The sequence below is a fragment of the Cydia amplana genome, chromosome 3, assembly GCF_948474715.1.
Source record: "Cydia amplana chromosome 3, ilCydAmpl1.1, whole genome shotgun sequence".
NCBI classification, from domain to species: domain Eukaryota; kingdom Metazoa; phylum Arthropoda; class Insecta; order Lepidoptera; family Tortricidae; genus Cydia; species Cydia amplana.
The window spans coordinates 3,319,569-3,347,556 of record NC_086071.1 but is presented as its reverse complement, the minus strand read 5'-3'; the positions used below and the strand labels follow the sequence as shown (position 1 = coordinate 3,347,556).

Below are 27,988 nucleotides of genomic sequence, written 5' to 3'. Positions count from 1 at the left end.
TTGAGCGAAAAATGGGTTTGGCAAATGGATATTAGAGGAGAGAAAGCGGAATCATGAGCACGACCTCGCCCAAGTCTTCGCTGGCTAAGCTCGGGCTGTACCCCAAGCCGAAGCCCTTCAAGATCATGGTCCTGGGACAATCGGGCGTCGGGAAATCTGGTAAGAATCGACAGACTTCCTTAGTTGGTGTGTTGATTGTCGGTGTATGGTATGGTGGGGTATACCGTTCAGCTGGAGGTTGTTGGTAGGTAAGAAGTTATCATGGTAGGCGCTGAGCCGAATTGACGTATACCTCAGGACGGGCCTTACGGGCACTAAAAATGGTAGTAGTTCAACGGTGTCACTCACGAATTCGAGCCAATCGTGCAATCTATAATTAGGCTGTGCGGAGAAACTTTTAATACAAAACGCGCGGGGGACAACAATGGACAAAAGTTGCCATCTTAAATTTTTTCATAATTTTTCTGACCATGACAAAAATTAATAACTGATGAGCATAGGAAAGGTCTCTTAATATAAATCTGTAGCCAAAATAGGAACAAGGCCGCCATCTTGAACTTTTTCTATTTAGAAATGTTTATGTTGAAAATTGATATTTGAGAGTACCAGTTTGGTACATCGTTTGCCAAGTTAAAACGGCAGATAGGTTGAGTCATTAAAATTAAAATTGCCCACGGCTCACTACTGCATAGGTTAGTCCATGCTACTGCGCAGGTAACAATTTGAAATTTATGAAAATCTGGCGTAGCGCTGACAAAAAAAAATGAACGCAATTTTTTTTTTCTAGGCATTCTCATGCCTAGAAAATTATTCAACATATGTGCCATTTTAATTTGGCAACCGATTTACCAAACACCCTGTAAATGAATCCGTAGTTAAAATTAAAACTAAAAGGTATGGTCCAATCATGATGATAAATTTTGACTGCGGTGGAACAATATGCACAAACATACATCTTAAATAAGGCAAAAGCAAGTTAATTTCCCTTTAACTTCACTATGTACAGTTCAAACACGACATCGAGCACACAGCATAACTTTGGAGCAGTAGCGGGCAAAGTACAATACTCGTGGTCTGAACGTAAACAACTAGCTAGTGACTGCTCGTGAGACTGTCGTACCTAAGACACTTACAGGCTGTATCGAATGACACAATAAGATTTCCTCGCCTCGTTGTCTGCACATACTCACTTGCTAATTGGCCACTGGTAGACCTTAGGTCCTGGCAATAAGAGAGCAATAAGACGCAATCGAACACGCGTCACGACACGCGCGATATCCCACGATCACTTTGAGATCAAGTTCCTATACATATAGTACAATGGCGTTGATTCTAATAATTCTCGCACTGCCAAGTGTAAAAATAACAACACCTTGAAGATATTTATCCATTTATTTTCTTGTCTTCTTCCAATTCACAATAATCTCTTCTCTTGACAACCGCCTGCTAGCACGACTCAACAACCAAAGAGAGCTGTCCGCCAAGTGTCTTTCTTTTTATACCCAACCAATAACAGTCTTCAATTTCAAACTACCCTTAACTTTAAAAACTTATTAAGTAGGTATGCTAGGTCTTATTTCAAACTACCCGTAACTTTAAAAACGAATTAAATAGGTATGCTAAATACCAAAAACCCTACACTCGTCCATCCTGACTCCGTGTATGTCCTCATACACGTGCCAGGTGGAAACCCTACACTTGGCCGACAGACTACGTATACTACTTAACAGTGGATACACTAATCGCATAGGATACGAAACAGTTTCAATCAGGCATCAGCATGTCAAAATCTCAAAAACATCATCTAAATAACCTTTCGTATGCCTGCCACACAATTTGGACTAGAATTTACAGTTTCAAGGTTATTAATTCAGTGGTAAATTTTGATTAAAGCATACGAAGGGTTAAAATTGTTACTCTTCTGCCGGAGACATCCTGCTGGAGACGGCTCGCACCGGACTCTGGCGGCGCGAGGCGGGCTCCTGCTGGAGACGGCTCGCACCGGACTCTGGCGGCGCGAGGCGGGCTCCTGCTGGAGACGGCTCGCATCGGACTCAGGCGGCGCGAGGCGGGGGACGCCGGTAGAGGTGCGGCGCTCAACTTGCTAAAAATATCCAACATTGGGTTAATAATCACAACAGTGTACACCTTGACTAGTAATTCAGGGTAACAGATCATTAATTGCCATTTATTATTCAATTTTCATGAGTAATGATCATCTCTATCTGCAGGTAGATAGTACACGAACCAATTCAATTCTCGTGACTGAAACAACAGAGTACACGAACCAATTCAATTCTCGTGACTGAAGCACTATCAATCTTCCTGCCATATATAATATGAACCAGTTCAAATCTTTTCTAAAATGGTAGTACTTAGCTGTGTCAGCACACGAATCAAATCAAATTCTCGTGGCTTCAACATAATTTTCCATTATCATGTCAAGAAATCTTCAATTATAAACCTCACTCTTGAGACAGGAATATTTCCCGAGAACCTTTCAGTAACTTTAACCCTGACTATAATTTATAAAATATTACTATGATGAATAACAGCGATAATTAAGTAATTATTGTGTACAACTTGACCTATTATGTTCCCATTATCAATGCATTAATCATCTGGTACTAAAAACCTATACCTAATAGCTCCAAATCAAATTCTCGTGGCTTCAACATCATTTTCCATTATCATGTCAAGAAATCTTCAATTATAAACCTCACTCTTGAGACAGGAATATTTCCCGAGAACCTTTCAGTAACTTTAACCCTGACTATAATTTATAAAATATTACTATGATGAATAACAGCGATAATTAAGTAATTATTGTGTACAACTTGACCTATTATGTTCCCATTATCAATGCATTAATCATCTGGTACTAAAAACCTATACCTAATAGCTCCCCTCCCAATGTTTTCAGAGAAGGTCGTATATTCTAGCTTGTTAGGATTTATCCAAGCTGACAAAGTACTTAGTCCATCAATTGCAAGACGCGTTGGGATTTTCAGACTATTAGATTTTTTTATAATATGCATATTGTTTTATGAAAGACTTGAACAGTATATTAATTCACTAAACGTCTTTACAGCATACCAAATCCCGCAGTTCGGGAATAAACATAGCACCTAAATAGGCGTGTTTCCGCAGAAAAAGGACCAGTAACATTTTCTCTACACGTTGAATTAAATAAATTATACGTTTCAAATGTTACATGGCAGACATAAACGATAGAACTGCAAAAACCTGATGTTTTACCTATCCGTACCTTCCGACTTGTTCTAGAATACAATCAAAAATGTATACCATGGAATCGCATATTTTGTAACTGAAATATGGTATCATTTAACTACTGGGGTGATTACGACGACGTTGTAATTATGTTTAGGTTGTAAGAAAACTGCCCACGCAACATGTATCACCAATATCCACTCAGAGATTTCTTCAAGGAAATACTTGCGTTAATTGAGATCTACATACTGGAGCTTCGCCTTTTTGTAAACATAAAATATTAAGAATAAATCTTTTAATTACGATTTGCGCACTAGTATAAATATAATTATCAAATTTCAAGTTCGGCAATAAGTAAAAGTATAAAAGTGAATTCTTTACCGCAATACGTGTCTTTAATAACCTCCCAGTTGAAATTAATATCTCTTATTATTAAATTATCTCTTTTAAAAACTGCCTCAATGGTAATCTACTATTATTTGACGAGTTTTTTATAGTTCATGCATTATTTAATATATCAGCTTATCTAGTAATGAGATAATGTTTATTATTGTACATCTATTTTTATCAAGTCTTAATTTAAACATAATATTTAAACATAAAAATATAACCAATAAGAGGCCATCAATCCTCCTCGATCTCGGTTTAATTGTAGTGAGTTCTACAGGTTCAACCATGCACTCTTCATTATCGCTTATATTAAAATCATTTCAATGTAATGCTGCAACATTAACTGCAGTAACCTATGAATTAAAAATATGATTCAATAATTCAATGATTCAATAATTCAATAATTCAACGATTCTACAATTCAATAATTCAACGATTCTACAATTCAATAATTCAACGATTCTACAATTCAATAATTCAACGATTCTACAATTCAATAATTCAACGATTCTACAATTCAATAATTCAACGATTCTACAATTCAATAATTCAACGATTCTACAATTCAATAATTCAACGATTCTACAATTCAATAATTCAACGATTCTACAATTCAATAATTCAACGATTCTACAATTCAATAATTCAACGATTCTACAATTCAATAATTCAACGATTCTACAATTCAATAATTCAACGATTCTACAATTCAATAATTCAACAATTCTACAATTCAATAATTCAACGATTCTACAATTCAATAATTCAAATATTCTACAATTCAATAATTCAACGATTCTACAATTCAATAATTCAACAATTCAATAATTCAACGATTCTACAATTCAATAATTCAACGATTCTACAATTCAATAATTCAACGATTCTACAAATCAATAATTCAACGATTCTACAATTCAATAATTCAACGATTCTACAATTCAATAATTCAACGATTCTACAATTCAATCAACCAACGATTCTACAATTCAATCAACCAACGATTCTACAATTCAATCAACCAACGATTGTACAATTCAATCAACCAACGATTCTACAATTCAATCAACCAACGATTCTACAATTCAATCAACCAACGATTCTACAATTCAATCTACCAACGATTCTACAATTCAATCTACCAACGACTCTACAATTCAATCAACCAATGACTCTACAATTCAATCAACCAATGACTCTATAATTCAATCAACCAATTACTATAATTCAAGCCCAATAACTATAATTCAAGCCCAATAACTATAATTCAAGCCCAATGACTATAATTCAAGCCCAATGACTATAAATTATGACTATAATTCAATCAACCAATGACTCGATCATTCAATAAACCAAACGACTCGATCATTCAATAAACCAAACGACTCGATCATTCAATAAACCAAACGACTCGATCATTCAATAAACCAAACGACTCGATCATTCAATAAACCAAACGACTCGATCATTCAATAAACCAAACGACTCGATCAATTCAATAAACCAAACGACTCGAATAATTCAATAAACCAAATGACTCTAATTCAATAAACCAAATGACTATAATTCAATAAACCAAATGACTCTATAATTCAATAAACCAAATGACAAATGACTATAATTCAGTAAACCAAATGACTCTATAATTCAATAAACCAAATGACTATAATTCAATAAACCAAATGACTCTATAATTCAATAAACCAAATGACTCTATAATTCAATAAACCAAATGACTCTATAATTCAATAAACCAAATGACTCTATAATTCAATAAACCAAATGACTCTATAATTCAATAAACCAAATGACTCTATAATTCAATAAACCAAATGACTCTATAATTCAATAAACCAAATGACTCTATAATTCAATAAACCAAATGACTCTATAATTCAATAAACCCAATGACTCTATAATTCAATAAACCAAATGACTCTATAATTCAATAAACCAAATGACTCTATAATTCAATAAACCAAATGACTATAATTCAATAAACCAAATGACTCTATAATTCAATAAACCAAATGACTCTATAATTCAATAATCCAAACGACTCTATAATTCAATAAACCAAACGACTCTATAATTCAATAAACCAAACGACTATCAATACTAGATACTAGATACTCGATACTCGATACTCGATACTCGATACTCGATACTCGATACTCGATACTCGATACTCGATACTCGATACTCGATACTCGATACTCGATACTCGATACTCGATACTCGATACTCGATACTCGATACTCGATACTCGATACTCGATACTCGATACTCGATACTCGATACTCGATACTCGATACTCGATACTCGATACTCGATACTCGATACTCGATACTCGATACTCGATACTCGATACTCGATACTCGATACTCGATACTCGATACTAGATACTCGATACTAGATACTCGATACTCGATACTCGATCAATAAATAAACAAAGCAACAAATCAATCAATTCACAGAAAATGTGCCGTTAATGAGCTAATTATTGTCCAATTTTGTTTATAATCAAATGGCATTATAAATGTGGAGCTTCCTTGCAGTTCAAATAGAAATCACAAAAGTTGGTCAAAGGTCTGACCGGCTGAGAACCACTCATAGATCGTATCTATTATTTCGTAAGATAAGATATATACGCGTTATTATATCGCATTGACATATTTAGGCAAAAATTTCTCATAATTGGTACACAAGTAATAGTTTCTATCGGTTCATCAAATTTATTTTTCTCAACTTATCCTCTGGCAATATATTCATCTTATACTTATGTTATATGTGCTAGATGTCGATGAACGAGATGAAGTCAAGCAATTCACGGTATCTAACACACATTACCATATCAAATCATTCATAATATAATAGTAAAAGTAGGTGTACATGACCTGATGTCCAGTGGCGCGTGCCTCTCGCTAAGGCTGTCGAAGCGGGGTTACTCCCGACTTTCACAACAGGACTCTGCTTCGGTCTGGATTCCTTTTTCACTGCCGCTGTTATTCCAGCTACATTCCCTTTCGCTAAGACCGAGGCTTCTGGTGTTCGCAAGCGCCGTTGATCATCATGAGTCATCGTCAGCCATATTCTCCAACAACTCGGCATGAAACGTAAAAGTATCCGGTGTTACATATACCTATATACTATATCATAATACCTTATAAACTATAAAGGAATTATATGACAAAATAATGTTTAATGGTAGTTCAAATTATAAACATTCATTTATCTCAAAAACTATGCGTCGTAGCAAAAAAAATGACTCAAAATTCAATGCCCCGTTTGCATAGTAAGCCATCTACTTATATTCCACAAATTTTAACATTAAGGATCAAAATGAAAACTCAAAATCTTCAATTAAATTGCGAGACCTGGTTATAAATCATAAATATCAATTTATCTCTGAAACTATGCGCCGTAGTGAAGAAATAATGAAAATTAAGGCACCCTTGAATACTCCAACCAACACATATCAAGACCCACGTGTTGACATATTCTGCCTAATTCCCACATGTGTGTGGGTAAGTAAGTAGCAAAGAAGTTAATAACTACAGTCACGTATCTATTTATTAAGAAGAACACGTGTACTTGATTTTGTTAACTGAACATTATTATGCCTAGCTGTCGGTGGCATGGTGGTTAAATACTTTGAATTCTCGACCAACTGACGCATATATTCTTATGATTACACATTGATATTATGTCCATTTAATTACATTTATGGGTCAAACTAACCTAAGTTTAACTGATATGCAATTAGATAGCCTATAATCATAATCATCATAATATTATTAATAAATGATGCAGGTACTCATTTAAATTAAATAAAAATGTTACCAGTACCATATTTCTTACGTAATCCATTAGAATTTCGTATAGTTAATTAATTATCTCCAAGCTCAGAATAAGGGTCATGTTATCAGTTATCTCACTAAATCAATAAGTAATAGCAGTAGGCGTGTACTTACGTTCTGCACACTTCTGAAGTGTAAAAATAACAACACCTTGAAGATATTTATCCATTTATTTTCTTGTCTTCTTCCAATTCACAATAATCTCTTCTCTTGACAACCGCCTGCTAGCACGACTCAACAACCAAAGAGAGCTGTCCGCCAAGTGTCTTTCTTTTTATACCCAACCAATAACAGTCTTCAATTTCAAACTACCCTTAACTTTAAAAACTTATTAAGTAGGTATGCTAGGTCTTATTTCAAACTACCCGTAACTTTAAAAACGAATTAAATAGGTATGCTAAATACCAAAAACCCTACACAATAGGTGCAATACAAGCAACACGTTTAAAAAGCTTAAACCCAACTAGGTACATTGTAAGTCGGTAAAAAATTACCTAGCCTAGCCATGTCACCCGCAATGAGTCAACGTGTTTGAGCAGCGGTGTGACCGATATAGTTTATGATCCTTAAATATGGATTATTTTTGTGTGGCCAAATACCTAGGGGTTAAAATACCGAGAAGCAAACTGATCTCCGTCAGACACATTGTGCGTAATTCCCGCCATACATTGATGGATTTGTCCTCCAGACAAGTCTGCCAGACCGGGGGCCTGGTCACGATGACAGAATATATAGTTCGTTTTTTTTAGCATTAGAAACAATCTTGATGTGTATTGAAAAACACATTTTAAAAATAAGTTACAGTAAATATGTAACAATTATGAATCTAATACGATCTTTTATAGTCTTCTGCTTTCATAAGTAATAGTTATTGATTTTTAAAAAGTGTTGAAAAGACATGTCAAAATCGCTTACCTTCTTTCAAGTTCTTTCTAATGCTAAAAAAACGAACTATAGCTAAAGTTAGGACGGCTATTTAGTCCTCGGCTAAATAGCCGGCGCTTGGCGGTTGATCGGCTTTGGATATAATTTGATACATAGACAGTATATGCGTAGGTAACTTTAAAATAACTACAAAGGATATGTAGTAGGTATATATATGTACCTTATTATCGAACTATTTCTATTTAACAAGGGTATTATTTACATATTACACTTATTATGTAGGTACTTTGAAACAACGGTACGTCGTGCGTTTTCGGGGAACGCCGTCACACGTCTAATTGCATCTATAGCACTCAAAAATGATTGGTACACGGCTTCCTAATTTTGCAAATGTTTCCGGCGAAAATTTAAAGGCAAAATCTTAATAAACGACCGCAACACTATACAGTATACACTATCGTAACAAATCATTGTTACCATGGAAATCAGGATGATCCCCATATATTTGGCCGGCACTATCTACTCGTAACTCGTATATGTTTGATGCTGACTTTAAGACGCGGCCCTTCAATAGTTACATAATAGGTAGGTATTTGATTTACAAGGGTACAAAGTTGCTGTGCTGCTAAACCCTTGTTCATATTGATATCTGAGCCCGCGAAAAATTCTAAAATTAAACCAAGAGCGTAGCGAGTGCTAGGAAATGGATTATTAGGTTTGCTTTGTGTTTTTTTTTATATCTTGAGTGTTTCAAGGCTGACAAACCTAGCTACTGACTGAAACACCATACTTTTCACCATGCGAACGGGAGGATAACTGTAAAACATTACAAATCAAATATAAATGAATGCTATTGAATATTCAAAATATAAGTATACATAAGTTTCATCCGGCAGGCATATCGGTGAAGGTTGGCCTTTTTATTACGGGTTCCTCTACTATAATTGGAATAATTAAAAATTATTTTTAACCTATCTCCGGCGATGTTTCTAAGAAAACCGGCGGCTCGATATCCGTAGTCAGTAATGTCAAATAGATAAGGTTTTGTGAACAGCATCGCAACAGTTAACTGCGTATTGCATTAATGGCATTATTGGACTCCTGCCACCATCTTGGTGAGAGTACCTACATCCCTTTTTCTTGCTAATAATGATAATAAAATTAATTTTGTTGATATTCTCTACCTCTAACTGACTTTGAGAAAGGCTCTAGAAGCAGCCATTTCTCTAATATAATAATAATGGTATTATTTTAGTCAAATATTTAAATTGATACTCTATGATTTGAGCACGAACGTACCGATAATAATAACTTTTCATTGAGCACTTGATACGTTTGTGCCCTAGACCATGTTATAATTAATTGGTATAAATCGAAGCTCTTTGTAGTCATTGTATTCTCATGTCAAATATGCCATGAAACAGTGTACCTATTTTTTGTTGAATATTATTTTGATGAAAATAAGTATAGGTATAAAAAGGCAATAAAATATATCAATAGGTTATACTATTTGTAAAAGATACTTTTATCGGTATTTGGACAAGTAATCCATAGGATTGCAGATACTTTTGGTGCGTTGTTTCATCCGCTACTGGGCTATAACCGCGAAAATCGAAGTTCGCAAATTGCGGGCATCTTTCTCTGTCATTCTAATTACGCCTTCATTTTGGAGTAAATGAGAAAGAACCCCGCAATTAGCGAATTTCGGTTTTCGCGGTAGCCCCTCTGTTGATGCTGGCTGTACGATGCGCCCGTTAGGCGGGTATAGAATGAAATAATCTATACTATCAGGTGCAATTTTACAGCTTACTTACTTACTTACTTACTTACTGCTGTGGCGCAACGACCCGAAGTGGATCTTGGAGTAGCGTGGCAGTCTTTGGTGTCGGAGGCCAATTTTACAGCTTACTGTACCTTTTTATCTCTCTTCCTTTTGTGTACGAGTACAAGCATGAAAATTAAAGGATGACTCACGCTAGATCGGGCCGAGGCGTCCAACACAATTGTCATTTTCTATGACCGCTGATCGGTGATCAGGTGATCACGTGGTGCTTTCCATAGAATCTAAGCGCCGGAAGCTCCGGCACGGCCCCGTTCCGGTCTAGCGTGAGTTATCTTTAAAGCCCACCATAGTTTCTGCGTGTATATAAAATGAAATATAATGATAGTGAGATATTTATAGCTTGAAGGTGAAGGCCACCGGATTTCATGATGATTGCGGGCGTATTTATATCGGTTGGTTCGATTTCAGAAATTAGATACCTACGATCGAATGGCATCAACTCATATTAATATAGTCAACGACAACTTAAGTCATCGCATATCTCAAGAGCCTTTTCACATTGTAGGTACGATCCGTTTTTTATTTTTTGAATTTAGGATGTCGGATGGCCCGAGGCCCCGACGGTAAGAAATATGTCTTAATTAATAATACTATTTCGCTGCTAGAGAGTGCCCTATGGCACGAAGGCCGCCTTTGCGTTTACGTTTTCTTTTTTTCTTTTGAACAATAAATAAACTTTTAAGTTAAGCTTATTTTAATAAGCTCGAGTCACGAATCCGGTGATAAGTGCTCCGTACCATCCTACCATCGTACGCATCATTATGACGGGTAGGCAGGTAGAGAAGCCAAAAAAGTCGGCAACGATTTGATAGCATACGCTTTGCCTATCCTAATGCTTCAACCACTGATCTGAGGGGCTACCGCGAAAACCGAAAATCGCAAATTGCGGGATCTTTCTCTTTTACTCCAATGAAGGCGTAATTGGAGTGACAGAGAAAAGTACCCGCAATTTGCGAACTTCAATTTTCGCGGTTAGCCCTGAACCCACGAAGATGTAAAATCGGTGGCACTTAAGTTCCTCTATCATTGGCCTTCTTGTATGTAGGTATATATATAAATATAACACAGCTACATTTTACTTCCCCATGGTCATAGTCGACGTAGGGTCAAGCAATTAAAATCACTCTTACAGGTAGGTTAGGTTACTGGCTACATGTCCATCCTTCGCCCAATACTGGTACTTTCTCGGATCCGACCTCCCTTAGACTGGCGACTGGTTTGCGACTCGGGGTTTCGGTGTGTACGCCACACATATGCTCTTGTGGCACGGACGTGGACCGACTGGGACACCATGGATTATCTTGTCAAAAAAGTGCAGGCCGTTTTTCGAGACATGACATAATCCGTCGGTCTCTTGCCACCATAAATGTGCCTGCTCTTCTTGAGCCGACTGGCATTATCAGAGATGATGGCAAGAGGCCCGATGGGGTGTCGTTAGTTCCTTGGAGCTTGGGACGGATGTTAGTGTAGGATGCTACCTGCGTAGACACACTGGCACCGTCCCACCTCCAACGCACTAATGTAAAAGCAGGCGGGGTGACGGAAAGAGCCGAAATTTTAAAACGTAACAAATATAAGAGCCTCGGTAGAGAGTACCATTTTGTACCATTTGGAGTTGAAACTCTAGCTAGGTCCATGGGGTCCCAGCGCGCATAAGTTGTTCGCACAAATCGCGAAGCGTCTGGTTGACGTAACTGGTGACCGAAGAGCTGGCGGCTACCTCGCACAACGTATCAGCATTGCGATACAGCGAGGAAATGTCGTCAGCATCCTTGTTACAATACCTCAAGGGCCTATTTATTTTCTAAAACGGCTCAAACGATTTCGATGAAATTTGCTATATAGGGGTTTTCGGGAGCGAAAAAGTCTGATGTCTGGGAAAACGCGCAATTTCGAGTTTTTATATGTTTTCCGAGCGAAGCTCGGTCTCCCATATTGTACTCTAAAACGTTGTACGATACATGTGCGAATAGGTAATTCGTAACTCGTGTCGAATTTATCGTCACTCTGCGAAATTCCTATTTTTCGCACTTGTATCGTAATCTACTATTACACCATATGTACCTACTGTAAAAACTTGTCTTAACTTACCAGGAATTTTAATATATTTTTAGATTAAAGTTAGGTAATCTGCTCAGCAACTGCACTTAATTACTTTGATTTAATATTGATTCGCTTTTTTTAATTCAATAAACATGTCACAGTAGTTGCATAATAATTATGTATAAATATTAAATATTCACCTCTATGCTACCGAATCGAATTCTAAAAATTACTCTTCAGGTACTCGCCCGTTGCTACGTTGAAGGCTTTTGTTACGGCTGTGTTTTTTGATTACAGCTTTAGTCGTGCGATTCATCACCCGGCGCTTCATCGGGGAATACGATCCCAACTTGGAAAAGATTTACGCCTTTCAAACTGTAATTGACAACGAGATGGTATATTTTGAAATATTGGACTCTGCGGGGGATCCTCATGTGAGTTTTCCTCTAATCTAATAGGATTACGGCCACACCGGCCACACTGGTGCTCAAATAGAGTTTCAGTTTTTTAAGTATTATTAAAAATACTCGATTCTTTTTCTATTGTTTTCTGCTGTTTTCGATTGATAACATATACCTATACTAACACTGATTTAAACTTTCACGATTTACTAAAACTTAGATACGCGATTAAGTCCCGTTGTATAATTTAATAATATACCTATACTTATGTTGATTATAGAAATCTAAAATTAAATTGAAAACAGGAAAGGCCCTGTTATAAATCCGTTATCAATATTTAATTTTGGCCCGATCGTGTCCAAACTCAATATCAGACAATCCCAGAGGCCTAAAATAGGGTTTAATAAAGTGTGAATATATACTTTTGATTTATCATTGAATTTAAAAGCTTTTGATTCAATCTACATCATTTATCCTGTAAAGCCTACCTAGCTGTAGCTAGCTGTTGACCTAGCTTTACCGTTGAGCTCTTTTGTTCTATTTTAATGGTGTAAAGTTTATAACATAACAATTATAACACTGTTTATAACATGTTACTGTACTGATAGAAGATTCATTCAAGATGTGTAAAAGGTAATAGCAGGAACAGGTAATAGAGAGTCTGAAGATAAATTACTGTTATAAATTTATTTCATTGAAAAAGACAGTAAAAAGACAAATAAATAACTTATGAACTAAATACATCTATGAATATTACTAAATCAAAACTAACAACCCTAAATATATCTAAAATAAAACAAGGAATATAAAAACTACTGAAAGAGGCCTCCCCGAATTATTAATAATTACTGTTTAGGTAATAAAGATTAGTTTATAAAAGTATTATCTTCTTTGACTGTTTTAACCTAAAGCTTTCCTACAGTAAGTTTTCGACACCAAAATTTTAATTAGGGCGAGCGAAGCGAGCCCTATCACTATTCGACAAACTATGCATTCTTGTGGTACACTTTACGGAAAAACTATCGCACTTATAGGTTTGAAATTTAACATAGTAATTTAAATTCATGTCTAGATGTGTTATCAAACATAAAAATATCATTTTATAAACCTAAAAAAATAAAATAAAGGAATAACACTTTGTATTACTACTAGCGACATCTGTTAGAAAAATTATGAATTAAAATTCGTGCTAATGTACTATGTGCTAACAACGATGAATACAAAAAAGGGTTAACATTTGGGATTCTGACCCATCTCGCTTCGCTCGGTTTGATTCCCAATTTAGCAATCAACATGATATATTTGTCGACTCTCTGTCTTTCCTTCTTACACGTGATAATATGTCTAATCTGTCTTGTTCTGATTCTATCTGTTCTGTTTGTGTATAAATTAGTTTATTCGTCAAATTACAAATTTAGCAATTAAGTTTCTCTGAATACTGGAACATTCAATCTTGCTGTATATTCACAGCGGAGGTCAATTTACTCGTATGTTCTGTTCTGTGACGCCGATGAACTGAGGGCCTACCGGGAACCATGTTCGACGTGTTGTCTCCATGTCACACTTACGTAGTAATTTACAAGTGCGACAGAGAGGCAATACATCGAACGTGGTTCGCGGTTGGCCCTCAGATCAGTCATGTTATGTTAGCAAAGCAAACTTAAATCGGGTATATTTTCAGTTCGAGAAAGTTTTAGTGTTACTATTGCTTGGAACTGCCAAAATTATAAATAAAGATAAGCATATTTTAGGCCGTCTGTATCGGCCTACAACCCGACTGCAACTTGTATGGAAACTGCACGCCGACTGCACGCTAATTGCAACGTCGGCGTGCAGTTCAACAAAATGATCCAGAACCCTGGCAGCAAGTACCTAGTGGAACTCAGGTTTGGTGCAACATAGGCATACGCTGTTTTAGTAATTCGACACGTCTTGATGAGCACTTGGGAGAGCAGTACGATAGAGCTGATGCTGAACCCTGGCTGTACCTAGCGGAACTCAGGTTTGGTGCAACATAGACACATCCTGGGCTGGACATCCGACTCGTCAGTTCCATTCTGGGGCCATTGCTGTTTGGAATCATGATCGATGACTTACCATCTGTTGTTAGATCTGCTGGATGCTTGCTGTACGCCGATGACCTCAAAATTATTTACGGTATCCAGGACATATCAGACTGTTTATCTCTCCAAGAAGACGTAGACAGAGTTCACCGGTGGAGTATCAAAAATAGGTTGACTTTTAATACAACAAAGTGTGCGGTCATGACATTTAGTAGAGCTCGCAATCCACTTTTCTACGAGTACATCCTGGATTCGGAGACTATATCCCGGGCTAATTCCGTTCGGGATCTAGGCGTTATCCTTGACTCCCACCTCAACTTTCATGACCACATGTTGTCATTGGCGCGTGACTGCTACAAGAGGTTAGGGTTTGTAGTCAGGAATTCTAGGGATTTTCATGACACTGGTACTATAAAGCTCCTGTACAGTGCCCTAGTAAGAAGCAAACTCGAGTCCGCCTCCGTTGTTTGGAATCCTTATGAGGCATCTTATGTCTTGCTTCTGGAGAGAGTGCAAAAGGTATTCTTACGGTTCCTCTATAAAAAAATGTATGGGTACTATCCGTTCCTATACCCAACCAAATTTTTGCTAGGAATACTGGGTTTCAACTCTCTGGAGGTAAGACGTAATTTTGGACTTCTCACTACTGCTTGCGGTATCCTGCGCGGAGAGTCGGACTGCATTGAGCTGGCGGGGCAACTAGTACGTCTGTACGTTCCCTCACGGACCAGAATCGAGTTCAGACCTCGTGACCGTTGTCTCCTGGCAGTCCCATCTTCGCGTACTGTAGCACGTAGGAATTCCCCTCTGGTTCGTTCTTTGCTCCTTTTGAATGCGCTCCTTGCATCAGCCTCTCAGTGTGATTTGTTTGCAGGCAGACAGGTGGTTGTGCGTGATGAATGTTTGAGGTTTTGTGAGAAGATGGATGCACGTCCTTCTACAGTTTAAAATGGTACATTATCGTGTGTTAATATTGTGTAATTTGTGATTAATTGTATACTGTTTTCTTCTTCTTATAATATTCTGTGTAAGTTAGCAGTGGTTTGGTATTTATACTGTTATGCTGTATAACTTGTTTTGAAATAAAAAAAATAAAAAAAAATAAAAAATAAATGATGATCACTTGGTGCTGGGTACTGACCCAAGATAGCTGATGCTGAACCCTGGCAGTACCTAGTGGAGCTCGGGTTTAATACAACATATGCACACGCTGTTTTGGTCATCCGACTCGGCTTGATGAGCACTTAGGAGAGTAGTACCCAAGATAGAGCTGATGCTGAACCCTGGCTGTACCTAGTAGAACTCAGGTTCGGTGCAACATAGCCACACGCTGTTTCAGTCATTCGACACGTCTTGATGGGAATTTGGGAGAGCACTACCCAAGATAGAGCTGATGAGCTGATGCTAAACCCTGGCTGTACCTAGTAGAACTCAGGTTTGGTGCAACATAGATACACGCTGTTTTGGTCATCCGACTCGTCAGAATGAGCACTTGGGAGAGCAGTACCCAAGATAGAGCTGATGCTGAACCCTGGCAGTACCTATTGAAACTTAGGTTTCGTGCAACATAGGCACACGCTGTTTTAGTAATTCGACACGTCTTGATGAGCACTTGGGAGAGCAGTACGATAGAGTTGATGCTGAACCCTGGCTGTACCTAGCGGAACTCAGGTTTGGTGCAACATAGGCACACGCTGTTTTAGTCATTTAACACGTCTTGATGAGCACTTGGGAGAGCAGTACCCCAGATAGAGCGGATTCTGAACCCTGGCTGTACCTAGTAGAACTCAGGTTTGGTGCAACATAGGCACACGCTGTTTTGGTCATCTCACTCGTCTTGATGAGCACTTAAGAGAGCAAATTATACGTAAGTTTATGTGCGGAGCAGCATGATTACCGCCAGTAGGTGTCCAGACGGGATAGTTTTACGCTCAATTGCACACAATTGAGCGTAAAACTGGTGTGGACGCATAAATAAATTCAAGGACATTGGCTCGTTGACCAATTCCAATCCTCCAATCCTGGGGTCTAATTAGTAGGTATATTTCTTTCTTGCTCTCACTTATAGCTGCGTCCTTAACTGACTTATTACGTACCCACTCGATCGAACATGGAACAAGCCTCGGACTGGATCAAAGTCGCGGTCCGGTACGTTTAGGTAGAAAAACTCCGCGAGCCCTTACAAAGCTCTGCTTTTTGCTAGTTTTAAATTGTCTTAATTACAGCAACGTCGCAAAATATAAACTGCACCGAGCCTAACAAGTTATTTGAGAGATCGAAGACTTACAATTAAAATTATTTTACTTTGTTTTGTTAGATTTAATTTAGTTAGTCTATATCTATATTGAATTGTATTGTATTTCGTTTGAGTGTAGGTATTGAATAATTCTTGGTTATTTGTCCAGGAGAGCGAGTACACAAATTTGGAGAGCAACATCAGGTGGGCCGAGGCGTTCATCCTGATGTACTCCGTGACGGACAAGTGCTCCTTCGACGAGTGCCACCGTCTCAAATTCCTAATCAACTACAACAAAAGGCGCCGCAGGATAGCTTCATCTATGAAGGTTCATTTAAGAGCCTAAAGAACATAGCCGCCGTTGTTCAATCAAAGTTACGCTCTCATTTTATAGTAACACGCCAAAATAACATGATACCTGGCATTGACATTAAATACAGAATACAGGGCGTTCCAAGACTTTGCCACATGGAGGGGAAGTACTTTAAATACAGTTTCGGTTCGAGGTTCGATTCCCGGTTCAGTCAGGCGATTATTTAAAATTCTTTAAACACAGTTCGTATTTTATGAAAATAAAAATTAAGTCTTCTTTCAGTAAAATTTCCTATCTACAGTATTTAAAGTACTTCCCCTCCATGTGTCATAGTCGTGGGACGCCCCGTCCTGTATGTATGTCGGGCATTAGTTTTCATTGCTAGAAATTGTAATATATATACACAAAGATAATGCAGCGAGAACTAGTTTTACTTGCAAATTAAGAGCGTAACTTCGATTGCATGGCGGTGGCTATGTTCTTGTGGTTTTTAATTTACAAAACAAATTTAATATTGTCCAGACGCGTAGGTACAGAGTTGACAAACAGAGACTGTGACTAGGTGTACCTACATGTTTCAGCCATAGACCGCCTAGCCCTCGAGTTGTGAGTTTGTGCTGTGCGTATGAAATCACAATTTCATCTTAGCGGCATTACCTCCCTATCCCATCCTATCTTTCAACTCTGTGCAGACGCAGTAAATGCTCGTACGTACTTCGTTATGAACTATGTCGAGTGTGCGAACTATCAGATTTAGTGTTTATAAAGGCTTGTAGACCAAGCACAGGAGCGCCGCGACAGTCAGTATCTACGCGACTGTCAGATAAACTACCCGTCTCTCTTATGAATTAACAGTTAGAAAAAGATGGGTAGACTATCTCGCGTGCCAGATACTGTTACAGCGATTCTGTGCTAAGCCCACTGAGATGACCTATGAGGCATTTCATTACCGTGGATCTGCCAATTTACACCAAATCAAATAATGCCCCAGGCGACTTTAGTAATCTATTTCAATATATTGATTTGTGAGTAAATTAGCCGTCTTGTAATTTATCTGTCTCGCGCACTGGGCGGTCCAGCAATTAACCTGCATGTCTTTGATTTTTTCTGTCCTTGGCTTATATATATAATAATTGGATTCGAGGACAAAAGTAAAATTTTACGAATACCGAAACATGTTGAAAATCATATTCCCTGGAGTGTCGTTTCTTTATAATCGTAGTATTTGTATCTATAGGCAATTTTGGTACGTAATGGGGTAACAAAAACATGCCTGATGGATAATGAAGTAATTTTTTACTATTTTATACAGGTCGTATTTTTTCACCAGCTATACTATACGTAGTGATTTTATAGGTGCTAGGCTGAACAACAACTTTTATTATGGAATCAATGCCGAAATCGCGGAAGAAAGTTTAGCTGTTTCATACATTTACGTTTGATATGATGAGATGCCGCTGATTCATAAAGGACTGGTAATTATTTTTCGCGATTTCGGCATTGGTCCCATAATAAAAGTCATTCAGTATGACCTATGAATTCACTAGGCACAGTATAGCTGGTGAAAAAAAATTCACACTGTATAGTTTGTACATTAGCATGTTGTTTTTATTAAAATTACAGTAAAAAAAATATATATAATATATTGTACGGTTGATGGTAAGATGCGCTCATTTTTTTACATATGTACCTAAATTTAAGTTATGACATGTTAAGTAGCTACATATATACTTATCCAACATAATTATGACTGCTCGAAAACAGCATATCATCAGCTATGGTAATCTCAGCTATTGTGCTTGCGTTTTGAGTTTCAACATGTTGACTCCAGCTTTAACGTTGATTGTAACATTGGTTTAGTAATTCAGTGAGTTTACGCATATATTTAAAAAATATAATAACAATTAGTAAAAAAAATTGGGGATATTGAATTAATAGCAACATCTAAAAAAGAATAGTAAAATTACTCACAAATGTGTTCATAAAATTACAAATTAAATACTAACCTGTCATATTTTAAATATGTTCCTTCTACATTTCCAATATTTCCTTTATGTCATAAAAAGCGTCGTCAATTAGATTTTTTAATAATTGTTTTCAAGGGGGCAAAGTTGTTGTTTAACCGCTCGTGCTAATATTGATACCCGAGCAAGCGAAAGATTCCAATATTGAACCACGAGAAATGGACGGTATTACTTAGTAATGATTGCAATGAATAAGAAGGATATTTCGAGAACACTTTTAATTTTGGCTTGATTACCGATTTACCGTTCACTAACGCTTTACACATATCCATTTTATTAACACGCTTTTATTAGGTCGACCTGTATGTAACTAACATGTAATGGAATCTTGGAAGTTAAATTTGATCCACTTCCCGGTTTCCGATTAAGCTAAAACTTTGCATACACATGTAAGTCGGGTGACAATGCAATATTATGGTACCATCGAGCTGATCTGATGATGGAGACAGGAGGTGGCCATAGGAACTCTGTGATGAAACAACGCAACCTAATTGTGTTAGGGGTTTTTAGGATTGTCTCGATGAGTATTAGTTGTCTGTCGTAAGAAAAGTACAGTCAGCGATAAAAGCGTGTACCAAAAATGAAATTTTTGCCAAAAACTTACTCTACATAGTTTTCTGATAACACTTTGTATAAAAAATATTAGAAGCACACATTACTAGTGGCTCTATGAGCTGTAAACCTCGGAAACCCGCATGGCTCCGCCATTTCTAAAATGTTAGAAATCTGTTCCAACAAAAACATCCATATAAGTATCGATCTTGCTTACCCAATTTCACGAAAATTCGTTGGGAAATGCTAACCGTACCTAGGGGAGAACTGCCGGACATACGAAAGCAGTGTTGCCAAAGCTGAAACAGATGAGCTTGGCGCTCGCTCGGTAAATAAGCACACATGTAATGGCTCTTCTACACGATGGGCCAACGCCGGCCACTCCAAGGGACGCATTTATGCGTTCGAGGGAGCAAGTGATATTGCTATCTCATTCTACCGTATGGCTGCGTCCCTTGGAGTGGCCGGCGTTGGCCCATCGTGTAGAGGAGCCATAATAAAATGTATCGTTGCAGGGTAGCGTACTGGAGACGCCAGTGGTGCTGGTCGGCAACAAGGTGGACCAGCCGGGTGACCGCATGGTGTCCACCGAGGAGGGCCAGCGCCGCTGCAAGGAGATTGGCTGCGTGTGCTTCCACGAGATCTCCGTGCGCGAGAGCATCGACCAGGCGAGTGTTGCGTAGAGTAGCGACACCAACACAGATCACCTCAACTACTAGACGGCGCACATAAGACAATCGACCATCGAGGTCACCACGCATATTAAGCGCACCCGTACAAATATACTATGGGAGCGAAACCGCACTTTTCAGTTGCGCCCATAATTACGACCGGGGCCATGTTGCATAACAAACTACAACTAATATTACAAGCGGAACTCCTTTTCTAATTTGACTAATTAAAAAAGGAGTTCCGCTTGTAATATTAGTTGTAGTTTGTTATGCAACATGCCCCGGGGGGACGTTTCTCAAAAGCTTGTAACAAGCGGATGTCACTTTTTGAGAGCTTTTGTTAGAAAGGGACTTCCACTTGTATTACGTACAAGTTACAAGCTTTTGAGAAACGGGCCTCAGTAGGTACGTACTCGTGTAAATTAGAAATATTTACAAAACTTATGCTTTAGGGCAGTGGTTCCTAACCTGGGGGTAAAACTGGTATTTTACGGGGGTAATAAGCTAACCTAATATAACAATACAACAAACGTACACGTTTTATTTTTTATTACCATTGGGAGGAGGGGTAAAATCAGGTTCCCTAGTTAGTAGAGGTAGACTGAAAAGGTTAGGAACCACTGCTTTAGGGTGTACCTGAGCTGTTATAGTATAATATGATGTAGAATACAACTTAGTTAAGCCGCTCAAATCGTAGCATTTTACAAGTTAAACTGGACCTATGTGTGGTGACCTCGTGTTCCTTGTAAACGCTTTATAATGCGGTGTATGTGTAGCAACATGTCCAGTCCAGCGACCGTATGCTACGACACTGGAAGGTACTGCAAAACGATCGGCTGTCTGTGCTTTCAGATCTTCGGATGACTCACGCTAGACTGGGCCAGAGCCAGGCCGGAGCTTCGTTATATATGGAAAGCACCACGTGATCACCAATCAGCCGTCATAGAAAATTAACGTGTCGGACACTTCGACCCGGGCACGAGCCGGTCTGGCGTGAGTCATCCCTTAAGAGCGTTTTGTCTACTTGACTGAGCGACTACAATGTGAACAATACTTCGGCTCCCCGTAGACAACATATATGCCAACCGCTAACGCTCCGTAACGAACGAAACGTAACTGTCACTGTCACACTAATATGGGAGAGTGATAGGGAGTATAGCGACATTAGCGACCTGTCACCTAGGCTAGTCTAATAGATCAGGACTTTGGATCAGGCGGCCTAACCAAGGTGACGATCGCTTGCGCTTCGCTATCGAATCGCTCTGTGTCTCTCTATCACTCTTCCATATTAGTGTGACAGTGACAGTTGCGTTTCGTTCGCTACGTAGCGTTAGCGATTGGTATGTTGTCTACAGGGCCTGTAATCGGTAACCATAATCAGTAATTTATTTGCTAAAACGTGGTACAAAAGGCTCATATTTTAAAATATGACTGGTCACAAAGACTTCATGTGTCAATGGGGGAAACTTAAGGTGACAGTCCATTTCCAACCGCAGCTGCACTACTGTTCATTTTACTATGGAAATTGACAGTAACAGCGACGCGTTCAGTACCAGTAGTGCAGCTGCGGTCAGAAATGGAATGTTACCTTAAGGAAACGTAAATCCCGTAAATCGCTAGGTACTTATTATATTTTCCTCTCAATTTATTAATAGCGTTAAATAGATAAATGTAAATATGACTACTTTTATTTATTTAGTAATATCGCCTTGTGTTGAGTACAATAAGTAAAAATACATGATGTTAAAGTATACAGCCCCAAGTTCCACATTACGTAGGATGACAGATTAGACTTAGGGTTATAGGACATTCAGTCTTAATTTAACTTGATATGTTTTGTCATCACTTAGATTGATTTTCTAAATTATTTTGATAGAATTATATTCGCAATTAGTTTTGGGTATGTACCTACATGGCTGCGCAGTTAAGAAAGTAATTGAAGTCACGTCAACTGTGAGACGGCCATTGATTAAAGGGTGGTAATAACACCCGTCACCTGCCCATTATTTGTTCATTTACATACTCGTATTACTACGAGTAAAGATATACTCGTATAACTCCGAATTCACATTTTCAGGATTTCGTAGTACTATGACTATGAACCCTTAGGTACATGTTTGCTATGTCAGTCTATCCTATCTTATGTTATAAACTTGAATGACTTATGTACAAAAGTAGGGATGTACCAACTAGTCGGGAAAGCCGACTATCCGGCCACATTAGTAGTAGTAGATAGAAAATATTATAAATGAAATAAACAGTAAATATTTATCAAATGTTTTTACTCAAATGCCTGTTTAAGTTGCATACGAAAACTTTTGTTCAAAATTATTATTGAATTATGTTATGTCGTCGCAAGGCGAATAATATTTTGTAGCCGGTTACAATTATAAATGTAATATTACAGTACCTAAGTTCTATGTAGGTATTTATTTTCTATGAGGTGTCTTTAATTAAGCTGCTGGGAGCTACTAAGATCAACCTCAGGAAACGTAGGTCTCATAAGGAACTCTATGTTGTTCAAAATGCTCAAATGACAATAGAGAGCGCTTAGAGCCTTGTAAGAACGAATTACGAAGGAGATAATCCGCAGAGTACTTAATAATAAAATTTGGCATGTTTAATGGCGGAGCACGTCGGTTGTAGAACCCATGGCCACTAGGGATGGGCTCTTGACTAGCCACTACGTACTACGGGAAATAATCCCCTGGGAAGGTTTACTGCTGATTGGGTCAAAATCACAGAAAATAGTTGAATTTGTCTTTGGACCAGCAGGGAACATGTTTCAACTAATATGACAAAGATATGCAAGGAGTAAATCAATTGGTTTTCCAGGGTATCTAAAATTTGACAAAGCTGCTGCGGTGAACATCCGAAGTAAACTTTATAGAAAAGTGAAATGATTATTGTTTTGGCCGACTAGTCGGCTAGTCGGCCATCCGAGTCGGTATTAAAAAGCTGTTATATGACAAATTTAATGTATACCTACACATCACGCAATTTACGAATGACGAAATAAAACATACACCTACGCGTGGTTCTTGGCGGCGGCGACTACGAAACCCTACACTGAGCTCTAATGTTGTTTTTCTTGTAGATTATGATTTCAGACGACGATATACCTACGCGTAAATAATTGTACTAATTTGTTGTCAATACGAAATTTAATTTGTTTGGATGTTTTGTTCCGATGTTTATTTGATGAAAATATCAGCAGTTTCATATATTTTGGCGAATGTCGATATTTTCTATGGATTTACTTACATCGTCGTCTAAGTACGAACAACACGGACTGTGTTTTATTAAGCTTATTGCATATTTATAATATTTATTTATTTAAAAGACTAAATATACCACAACTGTATAACATGCATAGAGAAAACAGCCATATTGTTCTGGGTTCAACAAATAAAAGACGTCTACAGCAGACGATAATGAAATTCCTGCGTCACTAGCGTAAAAAAAAACATTTCTTTTATTGCACATTCAGCGAAAGAAAAAGATCACACGATTATTTAGATTTAGATATTTTGAATTACCATCTGTAAAAATACCTAACAAACAGTGAAAAAACCTCCCTTTTTTATTATTAATTCATACAGCGCTACTTATTGTAAATCAGATGAAATAACATAAAAATAAAAATGTTCTAAACGTAAAATATATCGAATTTAAAACAATGTACATTTATACCGTCAACCAGATCTTGACAGTAGAAAAAGGCGGCAAATTTGAAAAATGTAGGCGCGAAGGGATATCGTCCCATAGAAAATTTTAATTTCGCGCCTTTTTTTACTGACAAGATTTGGTTGACCGCTATAGTTCGTTAATCTAAACTATACCGTCAAATTTTGTTCTGATCTTGATAGGGGTACTTAATACGCGTAGGTAGATGTAGGTATACTATAAAATAGGAAGCAGGCCTTCTTGAGCTTACTAATAGGTACTTCGTTTTTTTAACCGACTTCCAAATCTCAAAGAAGGAGGTTATCAATTCGGTTGTATGTTTTTTTTTATGTTTGTTATTCCATATCTCCGTCATTACTGGACCGATTTTGAAAATTATTTTTTGATTGTATGTATATGCATACAGATTGGTCCCGTTTTTGTCAAAACCCAGTTCTGATGATGGGATCCATGAGGAATCGAGGGAACTCCTCAAATCTTAAAGGCATACATATAGTGATTTTTGTGTTTTTATCAACAAATCAAGCATATACATTCAGAAACGTGACATTTGATGAAGTGGAACTGCTGATGATGATCAGAACAGAACTCTTCAACGACGCATAGTTCACGTTTGGCGATTTGTCCTCTTCGTTATGTTTGTTAAGCAAGTTAAGTTTTTAAGTCACATTTTTGTCAAGCTCGAGTTCTGATGATGGGATCCATGAGGAATCGAGGGAACTCCTCAAATCTTAAAGGTGTGCGTATAGAGATTTTTGTATTTTCATCAGAAAATCAAGCATTTTTATTAAAAACTGTCGCATTTGATGAAGTAGAACTGCTGATGATATCAGAACAGAACTCTTCAACGACCCATAGTTCACGTTTGGCGATTTGTCCTCTTCGTTATGTTTGTTAAGCAAGTTTAGTTTTTAAGCCACATTTCTGTCAAGCTCGAGTTCTGATGATGAGATCCATAAGGAATCGAGGGAACTCCTCAAATCTTAAAGGCATACATATAGTGATTGTTGTGTTTTAATCAACAAATCAAACATATACATTTAAAAAGTAACATTTGAGGAAGTGTAACTGCTGATGATGACCAGAACGAAACTCTTTAACGACGCATAGCTCGCGTTTGGCGATTTTTTCTTTTCGTTATGTTGGTTAAGCAAGTTAGGTTTTTAAGCCATATTTATGTCAAGCTCAAGTTCTGAACATGGGATCCATGAGAAATCGAGGGAACAGAACTCTTCAACGACGCATAGTACATGTTTGGTGATTTCGAATTTCGACTTTGACTTGGACTGGGACCCGGACTCGGATCCAGATCCGGACTCGTACCCGGATCCGGTTCGGACCCGGACCCGGACCTGGACTCGGACTCGGACCTGGACTAGACTCGGACTCGGACCCGGACTCGGACACAGACCCGGACCTTGACCCGGAAAACCACTATGATATCTAAACTAAATAAACCACTATGATTACCTACCATAAAATGTAGGTATAAAGTATGATGAGGCCAAACCCCTCCCGCTCAAACCCCCGTACACCGCACCGCATGCGCCGTTAAGTGGGTTAGGTTAGGTTTGAACTGCTATCCTCACAGAACCGAACAAAAGTGGGTTAGGTTAGGTTAGAACTGCGAGCCTTACAGAAACGAAATGCTTCCTTTTCTACACAGCGCACCATCTACAATAATCTTTCACCGGGCCGCATAGAAGTCGGTTTTTTTTTCTTAAAAATTATTTAGCATTAGAATGAAGGTACCCGAACTTGACGTGTACCTATTTTTTTCATATTTTGAAAACTTCTTTAGCGGCGCTGTGCACTTTATGTGATGGCGAAAAAAATGTTAAACTCGTAACAGGTGTCACGTGACCGTAAGACGTAAGGCGGACACGTGATCTGATCGAAAAACTGTTCTTCAATATGTCATTCAGTTTTTCTTTATTGATTTAAATGCCATCTAGTGAGTTTCCCTCTAACTGGTATAATTATAACTCGAGTACTAACAGTGATGTGCTTAGTGGTTTCAAGTAATGCAACGAAATAACGCTAAATGGCGTTAACCTCAATTATACATAGTGCTGATGCAGACATTTTGCAATAGTGATTGAATTTCACTTCTGCCGGCACTCCCTGAGTGCAACCCGTTGTTTTTTTTTTAATCGAAAAGACTTTTACTAACAATAACTAAATACAACTTAAAAGCTAAATCTAAAAATAAATAATATTATATACTTAAAATAAATAACTTTTTATAATTGATTTATTTTGCCTCTAAGAAAAAGTTGGACATTTTCGCGGTAGTTGCCTAATCACGGTACTCGACTGAAAAGCTCTCCATTATATCACGATTGTATAAAATACTATTATGTCATAATAAATTTGTCATTGTCCAGGTGTGGGCCGTATTCAACGACGCGCGCCGATTCTGGCGCGTGAGCAGCAAGTGGAGCCGCGGGCGAGGCGCCTCGGCGGAGGCCGACGTGCACCCGTTCCCGCTGGAGCACCCGCTGGCGCGCGCCGCCTCCAACACCATGCCCGAGCCCAGCGCGGTCAGTAAGTACTATACCTACATGTTTCAAATACAATTAATAATATGTGATGTGTAAACCTTCATGTACCTTTATGACAATGATGACCGTGAGCAGGGCTTTTCGATAACCAAGTTTGGTATGAACTGAAATACTTGAAAACTACTACTGATTGTCTGTACAAACAGTATCTTTAAACAAACCTATTACTCAATAGCGCGACAATGTCGTGGCCAGCGCATAACGTACAGCTTCATACTGCCGTATTCGAAGTATTCGAACTTCAAGATATTCACAAGAAACGACACGTACTCTAGATCCATTCTAGATACGTTATAGTTTAGATTTCAACTAGTTCTCTTTTGTAGCTCAATTCGGGCAAACAATGTCACTTTTACGTTAGATCGTGTTAGATATCTATTAGATGTGAATTAGATCTCTAAGTAATATCTTGTGGAAATCGTTCAAGAGTATCTCCAGAATCGCGGAAATGTCAAATTTGACAGGTTAGATCTTAAACATATCGTTATCGTATCTTGGCGATGTCTAAAAGATATCTATTAGATGTCTATTACAAAATCCGAATCGGGCCCACAGTCTCGTAAACGCCGTACCGCTCTAAACAACTACATATTTAATTTTGATGGGGTTGTATTTTGACATGCTTTAGAATGTGTTATATGACATTCCAGGCCATCGCTGGGCCGAAGTGGAGTCGGACGAGCCCGGCTTCGGCCGCAGCGATTCCACCTCGTCCTCCGGCCACTCGGAGAGCACGGAGGAGTTCCGCGCGCGCGCCAGCACGGAATCGCGCCTGCCGCCCCGCCCCGCGCGCCTCCGGCACCCGCCCCTCGCCGGGAACCCGCCGCCGCCGCCGGTCAGGCGGATGAGCGTCGCTATGAGGGGAAACAATTCTAGTACTTATTGAAGTTAGTCATTAACTCATTACCCAGCTCTGTTAGAAGTTAGTCATTACCCAGCTCTGTTAGAAGTAGGTCTAACGATACCCCTCACTGTAAAAATTACACCGCCACTTTAAATGTAGGGTACCCTAAAAAAAATTCTTTTAGATCTACGACGACGACGTTGTTGGATTTATTGGTTTGTAATACAATTGATATACAAACTTTGTATATCAATGCCAAATTGCATTGTAAAGCGCTGGTGGCCTAGCGGTAAGAGCGTGCGACTTGCAATCCGGAGGTCGCGGGTTCGAACCCCGGCTCGTACCAATGAGTTTTTCGGAACTTATGTACGAAATATCATT

General features: G+C 38.2%; 1 protein-coding gene across 1 annotated transcript; it reads left to right on the top strand.

Moving 5' to 3' along the window:
- Positions 1-27,649, top strand: LOC134662884 (ras-related and estrogen-regulated growth inhibitor). The gene is made up of 6 exons (XM_063519194.1): positions 1-159; positions 12,550-12,686; positions 17,122-17,280; positions 20,357-20,509; positions 26,587-26,746; positions 27,414-27,649. Exons 1-6 carry the CDS (start codon positions 54-56, stop codon positions 27,647-27,649), a joined length of 951 nt encoding a protein of 316 aa, XP_063375264.1. The 5' UTR covers positions 1-53.
- Positions 27,650-27,988: the final 339 nt, after the last annotated feature.

Excerpts from the sequence above, each read along its gene's own strand:
- LOC134662884 (XM_063519194.1), top strand. The coding sequence starts at position 54 with ATGAGCACGACCTCGCCCAAGTCTTCGCTGGCTAAGCTCGGGCTGTAC. Across the intron at positions 160-12,549 it reads ATCGGGCGTCGGGAAATCTG|CTTTAGTCGTGCGATTCATC; the intron begins GTAAGAATCGAC and ends TTTTGATTACAG. Across the intron at positions 26,747-27,413 it reads GCCCGAGCCCAGCGCGGTCA|GCCATCGCTGGGCCGAAGTG; the intron begins GTAAGTACTATA and ends ATGACATTCCAG.